This window comes from Mchenga conophoros, linkage group LG12 (assembly GCF_057382185.1).
Source record: "Mchenga conophoros isolate Kocher_MC1m ecotype Shallow Benthic linkage group LG12, M_conophoros_male_GT1.1, whole genome shotgun sequence".
NCBI lineage: Eukaryota > Metazoa > Chordata > Actinopteri > Cichliformes > Cichlidae > Mchenga > Mchenga conophoros.
Genome location: NC_140537.1, coordinates 9,141,205 through 9,163,540, shown reverse-complemented (window position 1 = coordinate 9,163,540; position 22,336 = coordinate 9,141,205). Strand labels below are relative to the sequence as shown.

Sequence of the window (22,336 nt, the reverse complement as noted above, 5' to 3'; positions counted from 1 at the left end):
GAAGAACAAAGTTCTTTCAGTGAAAATGACACCCAACATCCTGTGAACCAAGATGTCTACAGGCCACGCGAATGCAGTCTGCTTTTAATTTACATATACTTTATTTTGTTTTGTTTTTTTCATTTCTGATGTTATTGTTATGTTCTGCTACTTATATAGCTTCCCTGCCATATATAGGTAGTCAAATCCATCTCAACATTGTAGGTTGTAGATGATTCTCTATAATGGGTACTTTATTTTAAGGATACTTTGATACTTATATCAAAATGGGGCGATTGTGGCTCAAGAGTTGGCAGTTTGAAAAAGTAATAGGAAGGTTGCCGGTTTGAGCCCCAGCTCGGACAGTCTTGGTCGTTGTGTCCTTGGGCAAAGACACTTCACCCGTTGCCTACTGGTGGTGGTCAGAGGGCCCGGTGGCACCAGTGTCCAGCAGCTCTGTCAGTGCGCCCCAGGGCAGCTGTGGCTACATAGTAGCTTGCCATTACCAGTGTGTGAATGGGTGAAAGTGCTTTGGGGTCCTTAGGGACCAAGTAAAGCGTTATACAAATACAGGCCATTTACCAAAATATCCTGCAATGTATGTATGTATGTACGTATGCACAGTATGTATGTATATAAACATTTCACTTCAAGTGCTCTTTTATTTCCCAAGGGATAACCACAGTGGATGGTAGTGCATATTTGGTTTGGCCAATACTTTATGCCAGATCCTTCCTGATACAATCCTCCTGTTTATTCCAGCTCCTAACCAGCACTAGGAGAAGTGAGAGGGTGGGATTCTGAGTTGTGACACAAGCTTGTTTGTTTATTTGCCCAGCTGACTCCAAACCAAGAAGAAGTAACATGGAAAGAGCTAGCAGAGGAATAATGGTCCATCTTGGCCTTGAGTTTTAACAAGTATTATCTATATTGCAACAAACCTGATATCATAAGCTTTTAGATTCATGTTGAATGATATAGCTTGTAATACAAAGATTACAAGTGTGTACAAAAGAATAAACTGCTCTGCACTGATGAAGGTCAAATGAAGGTCTGGCCGCATTCACAAAAGCTATATTGTCATCTGTTACAGATAGTGGGGGTATTTTCCTTGGGAGACATGTTACATGTCACATACAGAGAGAAGAACTGATTCCACTTAAACATTTTAGAAAATCACAAACTCCTCTTATGAATGTCTTGTCATGTAATCAGTCATGAAAGTGAAAAGGTGAAGAGACTGGTTTTCCTAAACAAGACAATGATAAAAACAGACCTTAAATTGCACCACAAACAACTTTAAGAAACACAAGGTTTTAACCTTACCTAACTTCTGCCTCCATCCGAATGTTTAAAGTTTGTTGTGTTGCCCGCCAAGTGGTCAAAAAATCAGCACATGCAGTTTGCTTTATAACCTAACTACATACAGCATAATTAAAAAGCACCATGCCACATATCTGAGCTCCCATGGGCAACCAGTCTTCAATTCAGGCTGCAGTGAAGAGCATTTTTATGGAGTCCAAATCAATTCCAAGACCCCTAATTGATTTGGAATGAAGGTGAAGGTTTAAAAGCTGTTGAGACAAAGCAAATCAAAGCACACCAAAGAACTAAACAGGCAATAAATGGTAGAGCATACAGCCAACTAAAGATCAAAGCATTTACTCTGATAGGCATTGAGTTTTATTCTCAATATTTAAAACAGTATTTAAAAAAAACACTATTTCAACCAGAGCCAGTTTTTGCACTAGTTTACTGTGGAATCCAGGAATGACTTAAAAAAATATTTCAGGGACTCCGAGAGCATACCTTTGTTAGTTCTAATTAGACAGCACACAGAATGGGCCTGAGGCTGCTCATAAAAGCTACAACAGCAACTCCATCATTTGGTAGAATCAAGGAAACAAAACTAAGGTTTCAGGAAAAAAATGACTTATATAAACCCAAAAGCCTCAAGTCAGTCCTGCTTTGAATTACGTACACATGTGTGCTCTCATGCAAATAATTTGCAATGGTAAACATTTTTCAAATATTAGATACAGAGATGGGAAATGAATTGGCTGACACTCTGATATAAGACAAAATTCAAACAGCTCTAAGTGTTTAAAGTATTTTTCTTAGAGAAAGGATGTGCAGTTTTTCTTTCTGTATTACAGCCATGCATTTCTGACCTCCCACAGTGATACTACCTTCACAAAACTTAGTCTCTTTGTACATGCTACAATGGTCCTGGAAACTGATTTCTTCAAGATGATTGAGTGGGTTGCTCTTGTCAATAAGTCCTTGTCTGGCTGTCAGTTCTCACTGGTTTTCAATGAAAATCATTTTTAAAATGGTGCATGTCTCTCTCCTACCTCTGCAACAATTGTTTTCCATTCATTCACTACAGTATGAAAATCCCACTCTGGACTGAAATTTGCTATTTGAAGCTTTCATGAGTTAAGAAATCCATCACACTGAACACAATGTCTGCTTTTATTGTAGTCAAAGCTATATTGTTGCTGTTCTAAGTGAACGCTGATTTGCATAGTTGGTATTGTATTACCCTACAACAGTAAGGTAACTTTGACAAAAATGAAACCAAGCCTGCTGTTACCTGTGATGGATTACTTGCTGTATCTTAAGCATCAAAGTAAGTTGATTTTCATACTGTGGAGAAAAAAAATGGAAATGAGTTTCTGCAGGAAAAATGCATTCAGTAAACTCAAATCTCTGGTATGCATCAGAAAAGACATTGGTATTAGGATATTATAGGGTTTTTATACTAGCTATGCCTAAATCATCCTCAACATGGTCTCAAGGTTTTACTGTGTATCATGTTAATCCAGATGCTAAACTAGACTTTAGTGAACAATCCGGTTGTTCAGTCTGACGTCACTAGCCGTGTCTGGACCTAAACTCCGCTGCAGGTCCATACAGTGGGGCAAAAAAGTATTTAGTCAGCCACCGATTGTGCAAGTTCCCCCACTTAAAATGATGACAGAGGTCAGTAATTTGCACCAGGGGTACACTTCAACTGTGAGAGACAGAATGTGAAAAAAAAATCCATGAATTCACATTGTAGGATTTGTAAAGAATTTATTCGTAAATCAGGGTGGAAAATAAGTATTTGGTCACCTCAAACAAGGAAAATCTCTGGCTCTCACAGACCTGTAACGTCTTCTGTAAGAAGCTTTTCTGTCCCCCACTCGTTACCTGTATGAATGGCACCTGTTTGAACTCATCATCTGTATAAAAGACACCTGCCCACAGCCTCAAACAGTCAGACTCCAAACTCCGCCATGGCCAAGACCAAAGAGCTTTCGAAGGACACCAGGAAAAGTATTGTAGACCTGGACCAGACTGGGAAGAGTGAATCTACAATAGGCAAACAGCTTGGTGTGAAAAAATCAACTGTGGGAGCAATCATCAGAAAATGGAAGACATACAAGACCACTGATAATCTCCCTCGATCTGGGGCTCCACGCAAGATCTCATCCCGTGGGGTCAAAATGATCATGAGAACGGTGAGCAAAGATCCCAGAACCACACGGGGGGACCTGGTGAATGACCTGCAGAGAGCTGGGACCAAAGTAACAAAGGTCACCATCAGTAACACACTACAACGGCAGGGAATCAAATCCCGCAGTGCCAGACGTGTTCCGCTGCTGAAGCCAGTGCATGTCCAGGCCCGTCTGAAGTTTGCCAGAGAGCACATGGATGATACAGCAGAGGATTGGGAGAATGTCATGTGGTCAGATGAAACCAAAGTAGAACTTTTTGGTATAAACTCAACTCGTCGTGTTTGGAGGAAGAAGAATACTGAGTTGCATCCCAAGAACACCATACCTACTGTGAAGCATGGGGGTGGAAACATCATGCTATGGGGCTGTTTTTCTGCCAAGGGGACAGGACGACTGATCCGTGTTAAGGACAGAATGAATGGGGCCATGTATCGTGAGATTTTGAGCCAAAACCTCCTTCCATCAGTGAGAACTTTGAAGATGAAACGAGGCTGGGTCTTCCAACATGACAATGATCCAAAACACACCGCCCGGGCAACAAAGGAGTGGCTCCGTAAGAAGCATTTGAAAGTCCTGGAGTGGCCTAGCCAGTCTCCAGACCTCAACCCCATAGAAAATCTGTGGTGGGAGTTGAAAGTCCGTGTTGCTCGGCGACAGCCCCAAAACATCACTGCTCTCGAGAAGATCTGCATGGAGGAATGGGCCAAAATACCAGCTACTGTGTGTGCAAACCTGGTAAAGACCTATAGTAAACGTTTGACCTCTGTTATTGCCAACAAAGGTTATGTTACAAAGTATTGAGTTGTATTTTTGTTATTGACCAAAACTTATTTTCCACCCTGATTTACGAATAAATTCTTTACAAATCCTACCATGTGGATTCATGGATTTTTTTTTCACATTCTGTCTCTCACAGTTGAAGTGTACCTCTGGTGCAAATTACTGACCTCTGTCATCATTTTAGGTGGGGAAACTTGCACAATCGGTGGCTGACTAAATACTTTTTTGCCCCACTGTATATCAAACGATCACTATGGCATTACTGAGAGTCGAAAAACTGTCTAAAGTCTTTCATCTTTAATAAAATGATCAGCGTTCTGCTCTACCAGGTGTAACAATTGAGTTTAACATCCAGGCATCCATGAAAACGGAATTTATGACATTTAACGGAGTTAGAAGTTAGCAGGGAGTTAGCTCGCTAGCTTCTATCTAAATACAATATAGCATGTCCTGACTGCGGGGTTTTGGAAACAAATTAAAACGTACAGCTCTGTTATCACTTCCAGCATAAATGAAGACAAAAAACTAAAAAGCAGTGACATTTGTAGGGCTACTGAAGTTGGGCTAGCTGGTATATAATGATGTGCTACGTGACCGCTAGCGACACAGCATGTAAGCATAATATAAACAAGCTAACTTTTTTTCCACTCGATAAAAGTTAACGTGAGTGTTCTCGGTGGTCAGGAACAAATGTAATCGCATGGCAGGATGCTGTAAAAGGACCAAACTTCAGCCAGGAGAACAACTGAGTTAATCCATCCACAATACGAGGTTAGCCATTCATATACTGCTGCATGGGCTGGGCTGTGGTTACATCCTAAGGTTTTAAAAACTGAGCTTAAATAAATGATTAGCGGTAATAAAAGCCGAGGGAGGTCAACAGTGATCACTGACTGTTTTAGGAGCTTTTTGAGATCAAATAGAAGAAAATACATAACATTAAACATGTTAACAACACAAAAGCCATATTAAACGCAGACTACTTTAGGCCTGGAAGTAGGATTCGTCGCGTCATCACTGAACAACCGGATTGAGTCAATGATTAGCTCTGTGAAGGAGGTTAGGTTTCCATTTCCATCTGTGTATCTGTTTATTTGTTAGCAGGGTTACCTGGGGGATTTTGGTTTGATTTACTGTGACTATGGCTTGGTAAGAAAAATTGGTGTTGCAAAGGTTGTACAAACACACGCATGTGTGCTATAAACACACAACGCCCCTGGACAGAAACCTCCTATGTGTGCCTACAGGGAGTGCAGAATTATTAGGCAAGTTGTATTTTTGAGGAATAATTTTATTATTGAACAACAACCATGTTCTCAATGAACCCAAAAAACTCATTAATATCAAAGCTGAATGTTTTTGGAAGTAGTTTTAAGTTTGTTTTTAGTTTTGGCTATTTTAGGGGGATATCTGTGTGCACAGGTGACTATTACTGTGCATAATTATTAGGCAACTTAACAAAAAACAAATATATACCCATTTCAATTATTTATTTTTACCAGTGAAACCAATATAACATCTCCACATTCACAAATATACATTTCTGACATTCAAAAACAAATCAGCAACCAATATAGCCACCTTTCTTTGCAAGGACACTCAAAAGCCTGCCATCCATGGATTCTGTCAGTGTTTTGATCTGTTCACCATCAACATTGCGTGCAGCAGCAACCACAGCCTCCCAGACACTGTTCAGAGAGGTGTACTGTTTTCCCTCCTTGTAAATCTCACATTTGATGATGGACCACAGGTTCTCAATGGGGTTCAGATCAGGTGAACAAGGTGGCCATGTCATTAGTTTTTCTTCTTTTATACCCTTTCTTGCCAGCCACGCTGTGGAGTACTTGGACGCGTGTGATGGAGCATTGTCCTGCATGAAAATCATGTTTTTCTTGAAGGATGCAGACTTCTTCCTGTACCACTGCTTGAAGAAGGTGTCTTCCAGAAACTGGCAGTAGGACTGGGAGTTGAGCTTGACTCCATCCTCAACCCGAAAAGGCCCCACAAGCTCATCTTTGATGATACCAGCCCAAACCAGTACTCCACCTCCACCTTGCTGGCGTCTGAGTCGGACTGGAGCTCTCTGCCCTTTACCAATCCAGCCATGGGCCCATCCATCTGGCCCATCAAGACTCACTCTCATTTCATCAGTCCATAAAACCTTAGAAAAAACAGTCTTGAGATATTTCTTGGCCCAGTCTTGACGTTTCAGCTTGTGTGTCTTGTTCAGTGGTGGTCGTCTTTCAGCCTTTCTTACCTTGGCCATGTCTCTGAGTATTGCACACCTTGTGCTTTTGGGCACTCCAGTGATGTTGCAGCTCTGAAATATGGCCAAACTGGTGGCAAGTGGCATCTTGGCAGCTGCACGCTTGACTTTTCTCAGTTCATGGGCAGTTATTTTGCGCCTTGGTTTTTCCACACGCTTCTTGCGACCCTGTTGACTATTTTGAATGAAACGCTTGATTGTTCGATGATCACGCTTCAGAAGCTTTGCAATTTTGAGACTGCTGCATCCCTCTGCAAGATATCTCACTATTTTTGACTTTTCTGAGCCTGTCAAGTCCTTCTTTTGACCCATTTTGCCAAAGGAAAGGACGTTGCCTAATAATTATGCACACCTGATATAGGGTGTTGATGTCATTAGACCACACCCCTTCTCATTACAGAGATGCACATCACCTAATATGCTTAATTGGTAGTAAGCTTTCGAGCCTATACAGCTTGGAGTAAGACAACATGCATGAAGAGGATGATGTGGACAAAATACTCATTTGCCTAATAATTCTGCACTCCCTGTAGAAGACTTTTTACTAATTGGAATAATTAACTGAACTTCATTGGAGTGTTTACTTTATGAAGTGCCTTGAGATGACTGTTGTTGTGATATACCGCTATATAAATAAACTGAATTTAAACACTGACAGAAAGTGGATTAATGTTTTCTTCACATTTACCGTGTTTATAGAGGCAGTAGATACCTACATGGCAGCCCCCAAAAAAATGAACAATTGAATTTTTACTGAATCTGTCCCCTTAAAAGGTTCAACAATGACTATTAAGAATAATACATATTTCACAATTATATTGTCTTATTTGAATATATGAGCATTTTGTGTGTGATGAACCTAACTCAAATTGAAGCTAGAAAATAAAGTGTGATAAGCGTACCAGATACTCCTTGAACAGTAGATCTGGAGCTTCATTAAAGTAGATCACCGGGCTTTTAAGAGTATGCTCCCTCTTTATGTTGATGTCATCACACTAATGCAAGGGTGGGAAAAAAAGGGTGAAAAAAATGTAATTGATTGATTGCATTTAATTGATGGGTTTATCATTAGTACTGACCAAACTACTGATCGCCATGATATCCTTGATCTTTTGGCCCTTTGCTCCCCTCAAAAATTTGCATCAGCTTGTCTGTTAAATTGTCCAGCTGAGCCAAGAACTTCGCCTGCAGGGGTTTTGTAGTGATCTGCAGGAACTCTGCATTCACCTGGAAATAAAACATACATAAATATAGTAAACTAGAAGTTTAAATACAGACTGCTGAATCAACACACTGAAAGTTGCTAAACATTTGAACCATCAGTGAAGTTTGTCAAGACCTAAACTGTTTGTAGCTGAGTTTAGGAATATATCGCCACCTGTTGCTTTGGCATGTTCCTAGCAGCATTTTCCTTCATTTTTGCGTTTACCTGTGGACGGGATTATTTTTTAAAACGAAAACGGAAAATCTCCGTTTTCAAAAATACCTGTGTAAGTGTGGCCGTAGCCGTAGCCGAAATCTTTTATAATAATAAATAGGTTTGAACGTCACGGGAGTGCGCATTGTGCTGCCTGCAGTTACTCTTCCGGCCACATGGTTTGCTTTTGGTAGCACCCTCAGTAAACTCAAAATGATACTTTCTACTAGAAAATGGCATTATATAATAATAAACACAGAATACCACATTATTAGATTATAAAAAGAAAACAGTAAGAAAGAAGTTAGCTATAGGACATCATCTTTCATTGAGCACAATGGCTGGCTAGCTGCTAATAAGCTAGCACAGGCTCCGAGTACACTCAAAAAAATAACTCTTTAAATGAACATAAAAAAATCATGGAAAGAATTTCCACGTGATTAAATTGCTTTATTTTAGCACCATGCAATTCTGTTACTCCAACTTAATCCACTCAAGTTGGACCAACTTAATTAAAGATTGATGAATCAACGTATTTACTGCATTTTGATCCAATATATTTTAATAGTGTTGATCCAACTTAAAGATTTTTGTTCAAACTCAATTCAGTAGGTTTTCTCCAACTAATTTACTAAATTTGGTCCCAGCTTAAGTTAATTGAGTTGAACCAACTCATACAAATTAAGTTATTCCAACACAAGTCTTTAATGTTAATAGAAAGCAATTTAATCACGTGGAAATTCTTTCCATGATTATTTTAAGTTAATTTAAAGAGTAATTTTTTGGAGCATTTAACAAAGTCTAGAGTCTCGTTAACATACATTTCACTATTACATCTAAAAGGTAAATAAAAATTTGTCATACACATCTTTTTGTTTTCTCCAATTTATTGTATTTATAGCAAATTTCACATAATATGTGAAGAATACATCGAATGCAAGTTATATCACAGAAAAAAAGTAGTGGAGATGGTGGAAACCATTTTTTAACTACAATGAACGGCTGAATCAAGTGATTTTGAAGGTCAAAGAGATGCACTTTCAAAAAAAACAAATATCACCAATTTTGTGTATCTCAAAATGAATAAAAAATGCATTGTATCATCTGTCTGCAGTTCTTTCTGGTGCATGTTCCAGATACATGGTGTAGCTGTTGTATTGGCAACATTTCTCAACGAGAAAGAAGCGTTTTGAGAACCTGTACTTTGTTGGATAGTTTGTGTGCATCCAACTCCATAAGAATCTTCTGCAGAACCTCAAAGGTGTACCTGAGTTCCGGAGGGTAGCTCAGGTTCAGTGAGTAGACCAGACCAAGCAACATTGCCACTGCAAAAGCTACACTGCCCAACTCACCCATCACTTCCACCCCCTCTAGAACAATCATAACATCCTGAGGGTCATCGCCAGGCTCCGCACCCTCTGATCGAATGACACAGATTCCAAAGACTGTCTCTGCTATGGCAGTGGCGATGCTTTTATCAACGTTCTGTGACAATTTAAAAAAAAGAGAGAGAGAGATAATTAATGTAAAATACCTAAAAGCTTTATTAATTGAAACTTTATAATAATGTAAATGTAATCAAAAATGACTGCCTGATATTTTTTCTGACTCAAGACAATCTAATTCAATACCTCAACAAAGTCCTGTCTTTTAAGATATTGAGTTAGGGGTGGCTGTGGCTTAGGAGGTAGAGCAAGTTGTGTACTGGATTAATCCTTGGGTTCTCCAGTCTGAATACCAGAACTAACCATGGGTAGGTTTAAGTTACTAAACCCTAAGTTGCTCCTGATACACTCATCAAAGTGTGAATGCTACATAGAAATACTTGTATGAATGTGTGCGTGAATGGGTGAATCATTATATGATATTAGTTCTGTGATGATATTATTTTATGAGGTTAGTATAAAACACTCAAGAATGGTGCGTGCAGTATCTAGTGAGAAAAATAAAGCCCTTACTTTTCCTATTTTTAAAAGGTAATTTTTAAAGCCACAAACTTCTTGCATGTAGCTTTTTATATGTAGTTTGAGCCTATCTTTGATCATCTCCTTAGATAAGGATAACTGCAAATTAACATACCAGGTAATCCTTCACCAGCTTCTCTGGATCTTCATTCAGGTACACGCAAAGACCTTTGAGGATGCATTCTCTTCTGACTTCAACAGCAGCAGTCTTAATACACAGAGGGAAAATACATAAATTACACAAATATACTCTATCTCACTCTCCACACATAGATATACACACACACACATATATATATATATATAACACACATATATAACATACACATATCTAGCAGTGGGGTTAAAGAACATTTTGTGAGAAATTTAGAGGCTATTGTTCTGCAATCTTTACCCCTTTGGAATAGAATAGTCTTTATGCATTTTAGACAAATCTGTCATTGTAATATTATTTATTACTTTGTCTATGAGTTTAATCATGCCATACCATCCCCAATTCAAGAAAGTTTGGATGATGTGTAAATGTACATACAATCAGAAGGCAATGATTTCCTAGTCTCAAAACTACATGTCACTTACAAATAAACATATAAAATTTTTAATCTGGGAAAATTTGATAATTTTTAAGAAAAATATTAGCTCATATTGAATTTGATGAACTGGCCTGCCAGCTCTCCAGACCTCTGACCACCCCCATAACATTTGAATGAGATTACATTCTTCTCCCAAAAGTCGAGCAACAGAGGCCTATACTATGAAGCGAGTTCAACATACCCAGGGTATCTTTCCCTTATCTGGATTAACACTGGTGATCAGGATATGCACTCACACGAAGTTGGTTATGAACTCGTTAACTTAACCTAGGATTTCCCCGGCTTGTTTCCATAAAAAGGGTGGTGTTAGCTAGGGCTGGGCGATATATCGAGTTCTTTAAAAATATCGATATATCTTCATACGAGATATAAGATGTGACAATATCGTTTATATCGATAAAGTCTATGTTACGTTATAATTATACTTGTGGAGCCGCAGGTTTGCCTCTCTTTCGTCCACTTTTGTCTCTATGCAACGTTACTCGGCCTCGCCTCTCCTTCACTGAACACAACTTCCCCTCCCCCATAGCTTCACCTGCAGGCAATGACAAGATGAAAGCGGAAAAACTCCGTTAGCGAGTTACCGCGAATCGCCCCGTGCGTGGGGCTGGACGGCGTCAACGTGTTAGCGAGCTAACCGCGCTAACGACATGCATGGCCTAAAATCCTTTCATTTTCTCAAAAATCGACAGTGTATGAATGTATGTATGAATTCTGGTTGTGCTTACTGACCGCGAACCGATTTTATGTGGTACACAGCGCTCAGCAATCTGTCAAAAAATGTTTTAATATGACTTTGCTAAGCTACGGAGCTGCACCGCTTGATGGATTGTCGGAGGATTACGGCTACCGGGGAGGAGCCTCGCGGAGTAATACGTACTGTGCTTCAACGTAATATTACCGTACTGTGTGTGTATAAGGACCACAAATGGCACCTGTTCAGAGACGTGGTGCAGCTGTGAAATCTGTCTCTTTGTTATTATGCTCAGCGTCTATTAGTTTACATTTTGACTGCACAATTGTGAGCTTTTTGTTATGCACAAAAACAACATTGTTTTCTTTTATTTATGGACCATGATTATTTAATAAATGCTGATAATTTATTTTTGAGTAATTTCTTCATGTACATCTACGCTGTATGTAAATAAAAGTGCCCGTGTGACATCTGGGACACAGTGTGACTAAGAACTCTCTTTTTGTTCTTAACTTATGGCTTTAAAAAAATATCGAGATATATATCCTTTATCGCCATCCAGCTAAAAAATATCGAGATATGAATTTTGGGTCATATCGCCCAGCCCTAGTGTTAGCAATATCTAACCAATCTAAAGGAGCGTTTCACGGGTCATATGACTCTTCTTCCATGAAATAATCCCTACAAGTGTACTCTAGGGACGTTATCAGATAGGGATTAACAATCTATAAAGAAGACTAAAATATAACAGTAAAAAACACCCATGCTGTTTAGGGACTAGTGATGAATGGTGCAGCAAATGTTGAATCTGATGTTTTAATAAACAGAGCAGTAAAATAAACATTGTAGTTCCAGTAAATTATTTGCTTAAAGTGCTGTTGTTTATTTGTAAGGTGATATCAGCACATTAGGGTCTGACAATTTAATCTGGGCTCACTTGAACACTAAAGGTTATCACGCAGCCTGATAAAGGAAACATGGAAATCACATTAGCTTGTCTCCATATCAAAGTGAAATTAATGTCACTGAACAGATATTTAAGGTGAATTACAAATTTAACTGGTTAGTTCAGCTGCAGTTTAAGGAGAATAAAAATGACTCAGCAGCAGATTAGAATCAAGTACAAAAACATTTACAAATGTTTCTAACTCACCAAATTTCTATGTTTATTTGTAAGTAAAAGATGGTTTTGAAATGCAAATCACTGCATTTTGGTTTTAGTTACACTTTACACAATATCCAAACTTTCTTCAATTGGGCTTGTATAAATATATCTTGTCATACCTGGGTTGCAGGTGCCATGATGGTCTTAATGTTTCTCCCTTGCATTCCACCCTTCTTGGCATATATCTTCATAAAGTTTGCCGAATAACTATCCAGCTGGGAGAAGAACTTAGACTGCAAATGGATTGTTGTAATCCTCTTGAATTCTGCACTCACCTGCAAAAGGCAGAATAATAATCCAACAGACAAAACTAATAATAAGAATACATTTATAACTGAGATTTACACAGCACCTTTAAAAAAAACCCAGGATACTTAACAAAGGCAAATACAACCACAAATAATTAACAGAGGATTGTGTTGTCATTATTCAGTCCACTTAAAAGTGAGTCAAGTCTGTTCAATACATGTGAATGCATAATCCATTAATTTCTTGTATATTAGGTTCCTGCATTCATATTTGTAGCTGAGCTAACACAGGCTGCTTTAGCTGACCTTCAGTAAATCCCATGTGGTCACAAGTTACTTTTATATAATAATCCAATGGAAGCAAAATATTGCTGTTGTTTTAAACCCATTCAATTACCTCACACACATGGAAGAGAGCTGGCCACCTCATTTTGAAATCAGCAATCATCGGTGCTTCACGTACTACCTCTTGCCTTCTGAGAGCAAAGGTCTTCTCCATCATTGCAGCCACCCTGTGGTCATTGTTTTTTTTCTTAACTTCTGACAGGAGGTCCACTCTGATTTCTTCCAGTGTCTCTGCAGTTTCACCAGCTGGATAAGTGGGGCAGTAATTCACTTCAGCTTTTTTTGGCTTCTTCACGCCATACGCAGGAGTACATTTGCCATCAGGTTTATGTTTTAAGGAATTCACAGTAACTTCAGGGCAACCAAGCCGTCTAAGCTTAGTTCGGTAGTTAGCAAGTTTATACTTCAAGCTTGTTTTCCATCCGCCATATCCAGTGACTGAACCAGGCTCTTTCAAACATGGATGGGTTGTTACAAGAGCTTCTGCGACCTCATCAAACTCCCTGTCAGAGAGGTAGACCTTGTACTGAACAATTGTTTCAGCTAAACCATCAAGAATGGCAGACTTAATTTTATAATCAGGATTCAACAAAGCTCCAGTTTCTTTGAAAGTAGCATTGGCCCTGTCCAGCTGTAGTTGAGTATCATAAGAGAATGGGAATGGGGAATGGGGAAGACATCGGGCCATGCAGTGGCTCTTGAGGACGTAGATTCAGGAGAAGACAATATATCTGTATCAAATGAGTTCCCAGGAGATGAAATGGATGAGGAGTCATCTAGAGTGCGGGAAGTGGCAGCAGGTGAGTAAAGAGGGATCAGTGGCTCACCAGGCTCGACAGGTGCAACTGAGCTAAAGATGATCTTGATGGTACTTTTGTCCTGGATGTCCGACATTGACTCCAAGTTGGTGAATTCATTCCCAAATTCTGCATCCATGAACTGAAGTCTGAAGTCCCCATTAACTCCACACTGTCCCTTTATCTGCTGAACTAGCTCACTGACAGACTCTGGCATCCCATTTGGAAGGATCAATCTCCGGGAATCATTTTCGGAGAAAATGATTCTGAGTTTCACCATTGCAGCCATTTCACAACAGCCTAAAAGAGGAAATTAAGACAACGTTAACCGTTTCAACAAGGGTAAATCTGATTTCAACAAAGCAATTCGATAAAGGTGTGGCAGGCTATGTCCATTAAAACTGATATAAATAAAATAATGCCACATTAATTGTCAATACATTTTAGATTTATTAGACTGCCTGTCATAAAAATGAGTTCATTCCTGTAATTGGGACTCTTTCCTTTTCAGTGAGTTCAACATTTTACCATGTTGAACAGGGATGAAGAATTTCAAAATGAATTATTCACATTTTTATAATCAAATTTAAACTGGAATTCTCTCAGGAGTAAAATTAATAAAGCATAACATTCTCTTCAGAAATTAAAATAAATAATTGTAACTTGGCATCTTAATAATAATTTGCTTTACCATTTATTTCTAGTTCTAGTTCTGTAAGATAATATATTGAAAATTAAATGCATAACAACATTAATTGTACTATAGCAATAAAAATATTTAGATTATAGAGCTTATACAGATTATACAGCTATGGCCTACACCGAATATTGGCTGATGATTTAATAACTATGTTAAGCACTGTGTGTGTGTGTGAGTGTGTGTGAGAGAGAGAGAGAGAGAGAGACAGAGCGAGACACACACACACACACACACACACACACACACAAAGACAGAGAGAAAGAGAAGATATTATGACAAACTAATAGTGACTAAAATGATATATACATTATTATACATGCAAAAGATAACAAACCTTATATTACATGTATGTGTCTTTTTAATGTCACCAGTCTTAGAGGCCCAACAAAGTAGTCTGCCAAAGGGTATTCATCGGCAAGTTCACCAAGTTCAATCAACACAGTCTCTCTGCTTGGACATGCAGTCAGCTCAAAGGCTCTGAAATGTTCCCTGTACCAGCCAGAAAGCCTTCTCACTATGAAACACAAGCTCTCCTGAACAATACAAATCTGAACAATCTCTCCAAAATCAGGCAGTCCGCCTGTACACCCATGAGCAACTATCATCCCATTTCTAAAAGTTACACCTTTGCTTGACACACACTTTGCAAGGTGGACTTCAGATGTACCAGGGAATTTCTGTGCAATAGTCTGAGCCATTTCTTCTTTCAAAACATCAACAGGAACTGTTGAGACATTTGTGACCTGTAGAGGATTTTTTTTCAATACTAGATGACCTCAAGTGATATGAAATCATGAGCTGATGCTTAGTGGCTAGCGAAAGGGGCACATTTTTAAAGCAATTGGTGTGGCGCACAACCTGCTTAAAATAACTGTGCTTGGCTTCAAAACGCATTGTCCAGAATCCTACAAGAGGCCCAAACATCCTTATCAGATGAGGATAGTGCTCTAAGTAATGATGTTTTGGGAGCAGATGCACACCAGGGAAGAGTTCTTGGTGCTTTTGTCTGTGCTCTGAAATTTTTGCCTGAAGATAAGCAATGGACTCATCTGTGTGTGTTGGAGCAACCACAAGCTCGACAATGTCTTTCAAGTCCATCAGTATTTGCCATGCCATTTCACCCTCTGGAACCAGATGCCCAATTATGAATGGGAGCAGTCTTAACAGAGCCCAATTTTCATGGGCATTCCCACCTATTGTTGGCTTAGTTGAAAATGTGTGTGTGATCACATGTGGCCTATTTGTCTTGTCAGCCCATTTGTACGGAAAATGCAGGATGGATTTGTTGAGGGTTTCAAGATTAAAATATTTATTGGATATCAGCGATGCCAAACAGCGTCCAAGCTCCACCGGCACTATGCCCTCAAAAAGATCATGCATAATATCTGGAGGATAACCTGTGTGAACATTGAAGTGGGCAATATTTTCACTGATAACACAAGGCCTTTTCACTCCAAAACAGCTCGTACCAGTCTCATGAGCTAATTTTACATGAGAGTCATGGAGTTCTTTAGTCCTGAGTGTAAATGCACCTGATTTTACCTCTTTTGTTTGGATTTCTGTTCTGGTTCCTGTGCAAAATCGGCAAATGTACCCACTAGAAAAGCTCTCAGTAAAACCAGCAATACTGTGAGCCCCCAGATTATCTGCTACAACAACCTGAATTGTGCCTTTAAGACATCTGCCTAGTAATGGAATGAAAATTCCCTCTTGCTCCAGAGTCTTCACATCTTGAAGAAGAGGTTGCATGACACGGCAATAACCAAATTTCTTCACATCATCAGTTTTACACAAGACTGCCAAGTAAATTGATGATAGTGATGAATGTGAGCCTATAGGCAAATTACTCACAGTCCAGTAGATGCCACAAAGCTTATGTTTCCTGCGAGAGGTACCCAAAGGATTGCAAATCTCAAAATCATCTATGTATAAACACAGTAAAATTCTCATCTCATCCCCTGACAAAAAACTGTTTTGCTTGAAGTATGAACCATCCTGAGAAGAGTTGTAAGTATGGTGTTCACTAGTCCCCCTATTTTGGGCCTTGTGATTTTCAACTAACCTGTCCACAACACCTTTCCTGACAAAGAGCTGCTGCAAAGACTAAAGTACAGGCACGTACTGAAAGATCCTTTTTTCCTTGGCATCAAGAATGTACTCAATGGGTTCTACAGTGTTAAAGCTTTCTTTATAATACTGGTTGCGGATGTAAGTTGAGCTCAGGTGTCCCCCCTTCTCGATTGCTTTGAGCAACGGGTTAGATACACAGATAGCAGTGGCTACCTCTTCTAACATGGACCTTTCAGTTGTGACACTGTGTTTCTGAAACACCCTTTCTAGAATTTCAATCGAGAGGGGCAGTGTTGCTGAACTTAAGTAGTGCAGTTCTTCTAAGAACTCATCAATTTTTGTGCCTGGCACATGTGCAAAATGCTCCAACTTGAGCAACACTGCGGCAAAATTTTTCTCAATTACTTCAGGCAAGTTCTTAGCTACATCTGAACCGCTACTTGAACATGCACTGTCTGCTGAAACTGCAGACACTTGATTACCTGCATCTTCCTCAGGATTATAAGAGGATCCTTGTGAAACTTGTGTGATTTTAACTACACCGGGCTTGAAATCTTTGAATGTATGTGGGGTGTGTTTCCTGTTCTTGTGAGAATGAAATGTTCCATATATATTTGTGTGAAAAGTACAACTTTCAAACATACAAGTAACGGTTTCACTACTTTTCAGATGAGTGCCAATGTGTAAAAAATAAGACTTCTCTGTTGGAAGATTGCTACAGGTGCACAAATGACAACTGGATGTTGATAATTGCTGCAACCTCTGGGTGTTTGTACAAAGCATTAAATGTCTTAAAAGTACATGGGCAGTCTATGTGTGGGCATGGGTAACATGGCATGTGCCGGTGCTGAAGTCTAAAATGTTTTAGTAGCTCATATCTACTACACTCAAAAAAATCAACTAGGGCATGTGTTTGATTAACAAAGTAGTAATATGTTTACATCACATGAAGAAATCATTTTTATGCTCATTAAATGATTCATTCTTTTTTGTTGAATATAAATTAAAGAAAACTTTGATGAGTTAAATTCGTTCATGGCAATCCAATGAGAATGAGGTCCATCAAACCAACGACTCTGATAGCATCATGTATTGCGCATGCTCCACGCCCACCGGATGCGGAAAGGTCCGTTGAGAAGTTAACGAGTGCACGTGGAGTTACTTCTTTGGCATACCTGATAGTGAGGTAAGTAATATTTCTTGATATATTTATTTAGGTTAGTGGTGTGAGAGATAAATACTAGTAGTTAAAATTTTTTACCTGTGTAGTGTGGAGATTTAGAGGACTTTTATATATAGCAGGGAGGTTGTAGACCCAAACATTTTTCAAATGTAAGTCGGTGAATTTGATTTTTTTTTTTTTAAACTTAACCGGAGTCGCTAATTGTTGCAACAGAGCAAAAACTGATGAGGTTATTTTGGTAAGTTCGTTTTTTTTTTTTTTGTTTCTGTCAATTTTGACTGAGGTGTGTTTCATGGTTATCTGCGTGGGTAGGACTGTTTTTCTTCTCTGGAGTTAGCTAACTTTGAAGAGCGGGAAAGCCGCGTAGAGCCGTAACGTCTTCGCATATAGCTCCGTGAATGACAGGTTACTTTCTGCTTAACCGGAGTTGGTGATTGTTGGTAGTAGTGGTAAGACTGACCGACATGGTTTGGGTGATTTTATGAGTGTTTTATGATGCTCTATCTAAAATTCCTGTTTTTGTCAGTGGAGTTTAGTCGCGGGCAACCGCATTAACTGGATTGATGAAAGGTTTAATTCAACTAAACCAGCGTTTAGGGGAGTTAATAACAAGGAGTAAGATAAAATCTGTCACAATAATTGCATGTGCATTTTCTTGACTTTTCCAGTGCCTTTAATACCATCCGGCCCTGTATGCTTCAGGAAAAACTGAACAGGATGGAGGTGGACCCCTGCCTGGTGGCTTGGATCTCCGACTACCTCACCGACAGACCACAGTACGTCAGGCTGAAGGACATCACGTCTGACACTGTGGTCAGCAGCACAGGAGCACCACAGGGAACTGTGCTGTCCCCTCTTCTCTTCACCCTGTACACCTCTGACTTCTGCTACAACTCTGAATTATGCCATATTCAGAAGTTTGCAGATGACACGGCCATCATGGGGTGTATCTGGGATGATCAGGAAGAGGAGTACAGAAGTCTGGTGAGGAACTTTGTCGCATGGAGTCACACAAACCACCTGCAACTCAACACCTCAAAGACTAAGGAACTGGTTGTGGACTTCGGGAGGTCCAGAGAAGGTCCACTGCCGGTTCAGATAGAGGGGGAGGAGGTGGAGGTGGTCAACAAGTACAAGTACCTCGGGCTGTGGGTGGACAATAAACTGGACTGGTCATAATAATAATAATAATAATACATTTTATTTAAATAGCGCCTTTCAAAGCACCCAAGGACACTGTACAACAGATAAAAACTGGAAATATACACAATGATAAAAATAGAAGATAAAAGTTAAAACATACAGAAATTTAAGAATAGGCAATTTTAAACAGATGAGTTTTGAGGGTGGACTTAAAAAGAGAGAATGAACTAATATTTCTGAGGTCCGGGGGTAGGGAATTCCAAAGTCGAGGGGCAGAGCAGCTAAAGGCCCTCCCTCCCATTGTGATCAGACGAGCAGAGGGAACAGAGAGAGAAAGAGAAGATGAAGATCTGAGGCAGCGGGATGGGAGCTTCATCTGTAATAAGTCAGAGAGGTACGGTGGAGAGAGAGAATGAATAGCCTTGAATGTATACAGAATTATTTTAAAATGGATGCGAAATTTGACCGGGAGCCAGTGAAGTTGCTTCAGGATTGGGGAGATGTGGTGGGTAGAAGAAGTCCTAGTAATAATACGGGCAGCAGAGTTCTGGACACGTTGGAGCTTGTTGATAGATTTTTGTGTAAAGCCAAATAATAATGAGTTGCAGTAGTCAATTCTAGAGATAACAAGGTTATGGATGAGAATGGCAGTGGCGTGAGGTGTGAGGAAGGGGCGGAGGCGATTAATGTTACGGAGTTGGAAATATGCTGCACGTGTAATATTATTGATATGTGAGTTAAAGGATAATGTGCTATCGAGAATGACACCCAAGCTTTTCACAGAGGGAGAGATAGGGACCAGCGAGTTATTGATGGTGAGAGAGAAATTGTTAATTCTGGATAGCAGTCGTTTAGTGCCAACCAGAAGAAGTTCCGATTTATTGCTGTTGAGTTTAAGAAAGTTGGAGGAGAACCAAGAATTAAGTTCAGCTAGACAGAGGATGAGGGAGGGTGGAGGAAGAGTAGAGTCAGGTTTGGTAGAGAGATAGAGCTGGGTGTCATCGGCGTAGCAGTGGAACTGAATATTATATTTACGAAAAATATGTCCGAGTGGAAGAAGGTAGATGATGAAAAGAAGGGGCCCGAGGACAGATCCCTGGGGCACCCCAGTGGATAAAGGAGAAAGCTGAGAAGTGAAGGATTTTAATTGAATGAACTGAGTGCGGTCAGATAGGTATGATTTAAACCAGGCTAGTGGAGTGTGAGAGAGACCAATAGAAGCTAATCTGCTAAGGAGAATGGGATGAGAGATGGTGTCAAAAGCTGCACTCAGATCAAGAAGGATAAGGATGGAGAGGAGACCAGAATCAGCTGCTATAAGAAGGTCGTTTGTTATTTTTATAAGAGCAGTTTCAGTGCTATGTAGAGGACGAAAGCCAGACTGGAACTGTTCGTAAAGGTTATTATCAGTTAGGTGAAGATGGACTTGTGAAGCAACTATTCTTTCAAGGATTTTTGAGAGAAATGGTAGATTGGAGATAGGACGAAAATTATTAAAGTTGTTGGGATCTAGACCAGTTTTTTTCAGAATTGGGGTAATAGCAGCAACTTTGAAGGAAGCAGGAACAGTTCCAGTGGTGAGTGAAGAGTGAATAATAGCAGATATGAGGGGAAGGAGAGGGAGTAAGCAGGCTTTGACGAGGACAGTGGGGATAGGATCGAGCTGGCAGGTAGAAGGCTTTGATTTATGGTCATGCAACACAGAGCACCTGTATAAAAAAGCCCAAAGCCGACTGTACTTCCTCAGGAGGCTGAGGTCTTTTAACATCTGCAGGAAGCTCCTGAGGATGTTTTACCAGTCGGTGGTTGCTGGAGTACTTTTCTATGCTGTGGTGTGCTGGGGGAGCAGCACAGCAAAGAGGGACTCATCCAGGCTGGAGAAACTGATCAGGAAGGCTAGCTCTGTGGTCGGCATGAAGCTGGACACTCTGGTGACAGTGGCAGAGAAAAGGGCATTAAAGAAACTGATGGACATTATGAACAATGCTGGGCATCCTCTGCACACGGCCATAAACAATCAGAAGAGTCTGTTCAGTGACAGGTTGCTTCTCCCCAAGACAAGAACTAACAGACTTAAAAACTCCTTTGTCCCACACGCCATCAAACTGTTTAATTCCTCTCTGGAGGGGAGAGGGAGGGGAAACAGGAGGACAAAGGAGGGGGGAACAACTAAGCTGTAGTGCCTCTTCACCTCACTGTACAATACCTTGTGCAATACTTTTTGTAAATAGTCAACAGTGCAATAGACTCAATACTTGAAATGTGGAATTCACTTGTATTTTTATTTTTTATTCCTATTTATTCTATTTATCCCCTTTGTATATTTTATTTATATTTGTCTCTGTATTTATATATGTGTGTGTGTGTGTGTATATATATATATATATATATATATAACAATTCTGTAACTGTAACTTCGGTTGTTGCTGTGCTTTTTGGAAGTCGAATTTCCCAGAGGAACCCACCCGAGGGATTAATAAAGTTCTATCTTATCTTATCTTATCTTATCTTTTTTTGTAATATATTCACTTAGTTTTCGAATTCAGAATGATTTAGGTGGATAATTGTTCGGGTTATAGTTTCTCTGGTGCTCTGCATTAAGGCTGACTAACGGTGCGTTCACACCGAACGCGATAGACGCCCCTAGCTGATCGCGTGCACATTTGCACCTCGAAGCGCGCCCAGCATGAACTGGTCGAGCTTTAAGATATGCAATTTTCACGCGTATGAAGAAGAGATCTGGGAGGAAGTAGTGCCAGACGGTATGTTATTAAAATGGCAGCTGTCAATCTAGCGTTTGAAGAAAGAGTCTCCCTTCTCTATTTGCTGTGGAGAGCAGAGCAGTGCGTAAAGGACGTCCTCACGGTACCTGGGTCCATCAGGTCTTCCACAAGCGTGAGCAGTTTGGTGAGTTTCACCACTTGCTCCAGAAACTGCGTCTGGATGACGGCCGCTTTCAGCTGTACCACCTTCTGTCCCTTGCCGAGTTTGAGGAGCTGCTGTCCCGCAGATTTTACCAGCTCGAGCGGTAGACGTGATAAGCGCGAATGCACAAAATGCACCACACAAACTGCAGCGCGTATTTTACTTCGCGCTTCAAAGGCGTCAGTCGTGTGAATTAGGCAGAAAAGCGTTTTCTCAATGCAACTCTGCTTCCGAAGTTTAGCTGGACCCCCAGTCGTGCTTCATCGTGCTCCTCCATTGACTTTATATGTAAACCTGAAGCTCTGGTCGCGTCTATCGCGTTCGGTGTGTACGCACCGTAACAGTCTTCACATTTCACAGTATGTAGATATTAACACAAATTTGTCAGAGTAATAACTTTGTTTTAATTAATTTCTCTCCCCAGAAATACATCACGAAGGTGTTGGTAAATTCACTAAAGGACAAGGCCCAAGACAAAAGTCAGGCAGCATTGAATGTGAAAAAGCCTAGAAGAGCAGAAGTCAATTACTGTCCGCAGTCTCCAAAAGGAGAAACCACTGACAG

The 22,336-nt window shown here is 40.0% G+C and overlaps 1 protein-coding gene across 1 annotated transcript; it reads right to left on the bottom strand.

The window, feature by feature from the left end:
• Positions 1-9,115: 9,115 nt before the first annotated feature.
• LOC146562116 (uncharacterized) lies at positions 9,116-13,111 on the bottom strand. Its single transcript, XM_085293087.1, has 4 exons — positions 13,007-13,111; positions 12,481-12,636; positions 10,025-10,117; positions 9,116-9,430 (listed from the first exon to the last, which is right to left on the bottom strand). The coding sequence occupies exons 1-4, from the start codon at positions 13,109-13,111 to the stop codon at positions 9,116-9,118; spliced, it is 669 nt and encodes a 222-aa protein (XP_085149213.1).
• Positions 13,112-22,336: the final 9,225 nt, after the last annotated feature.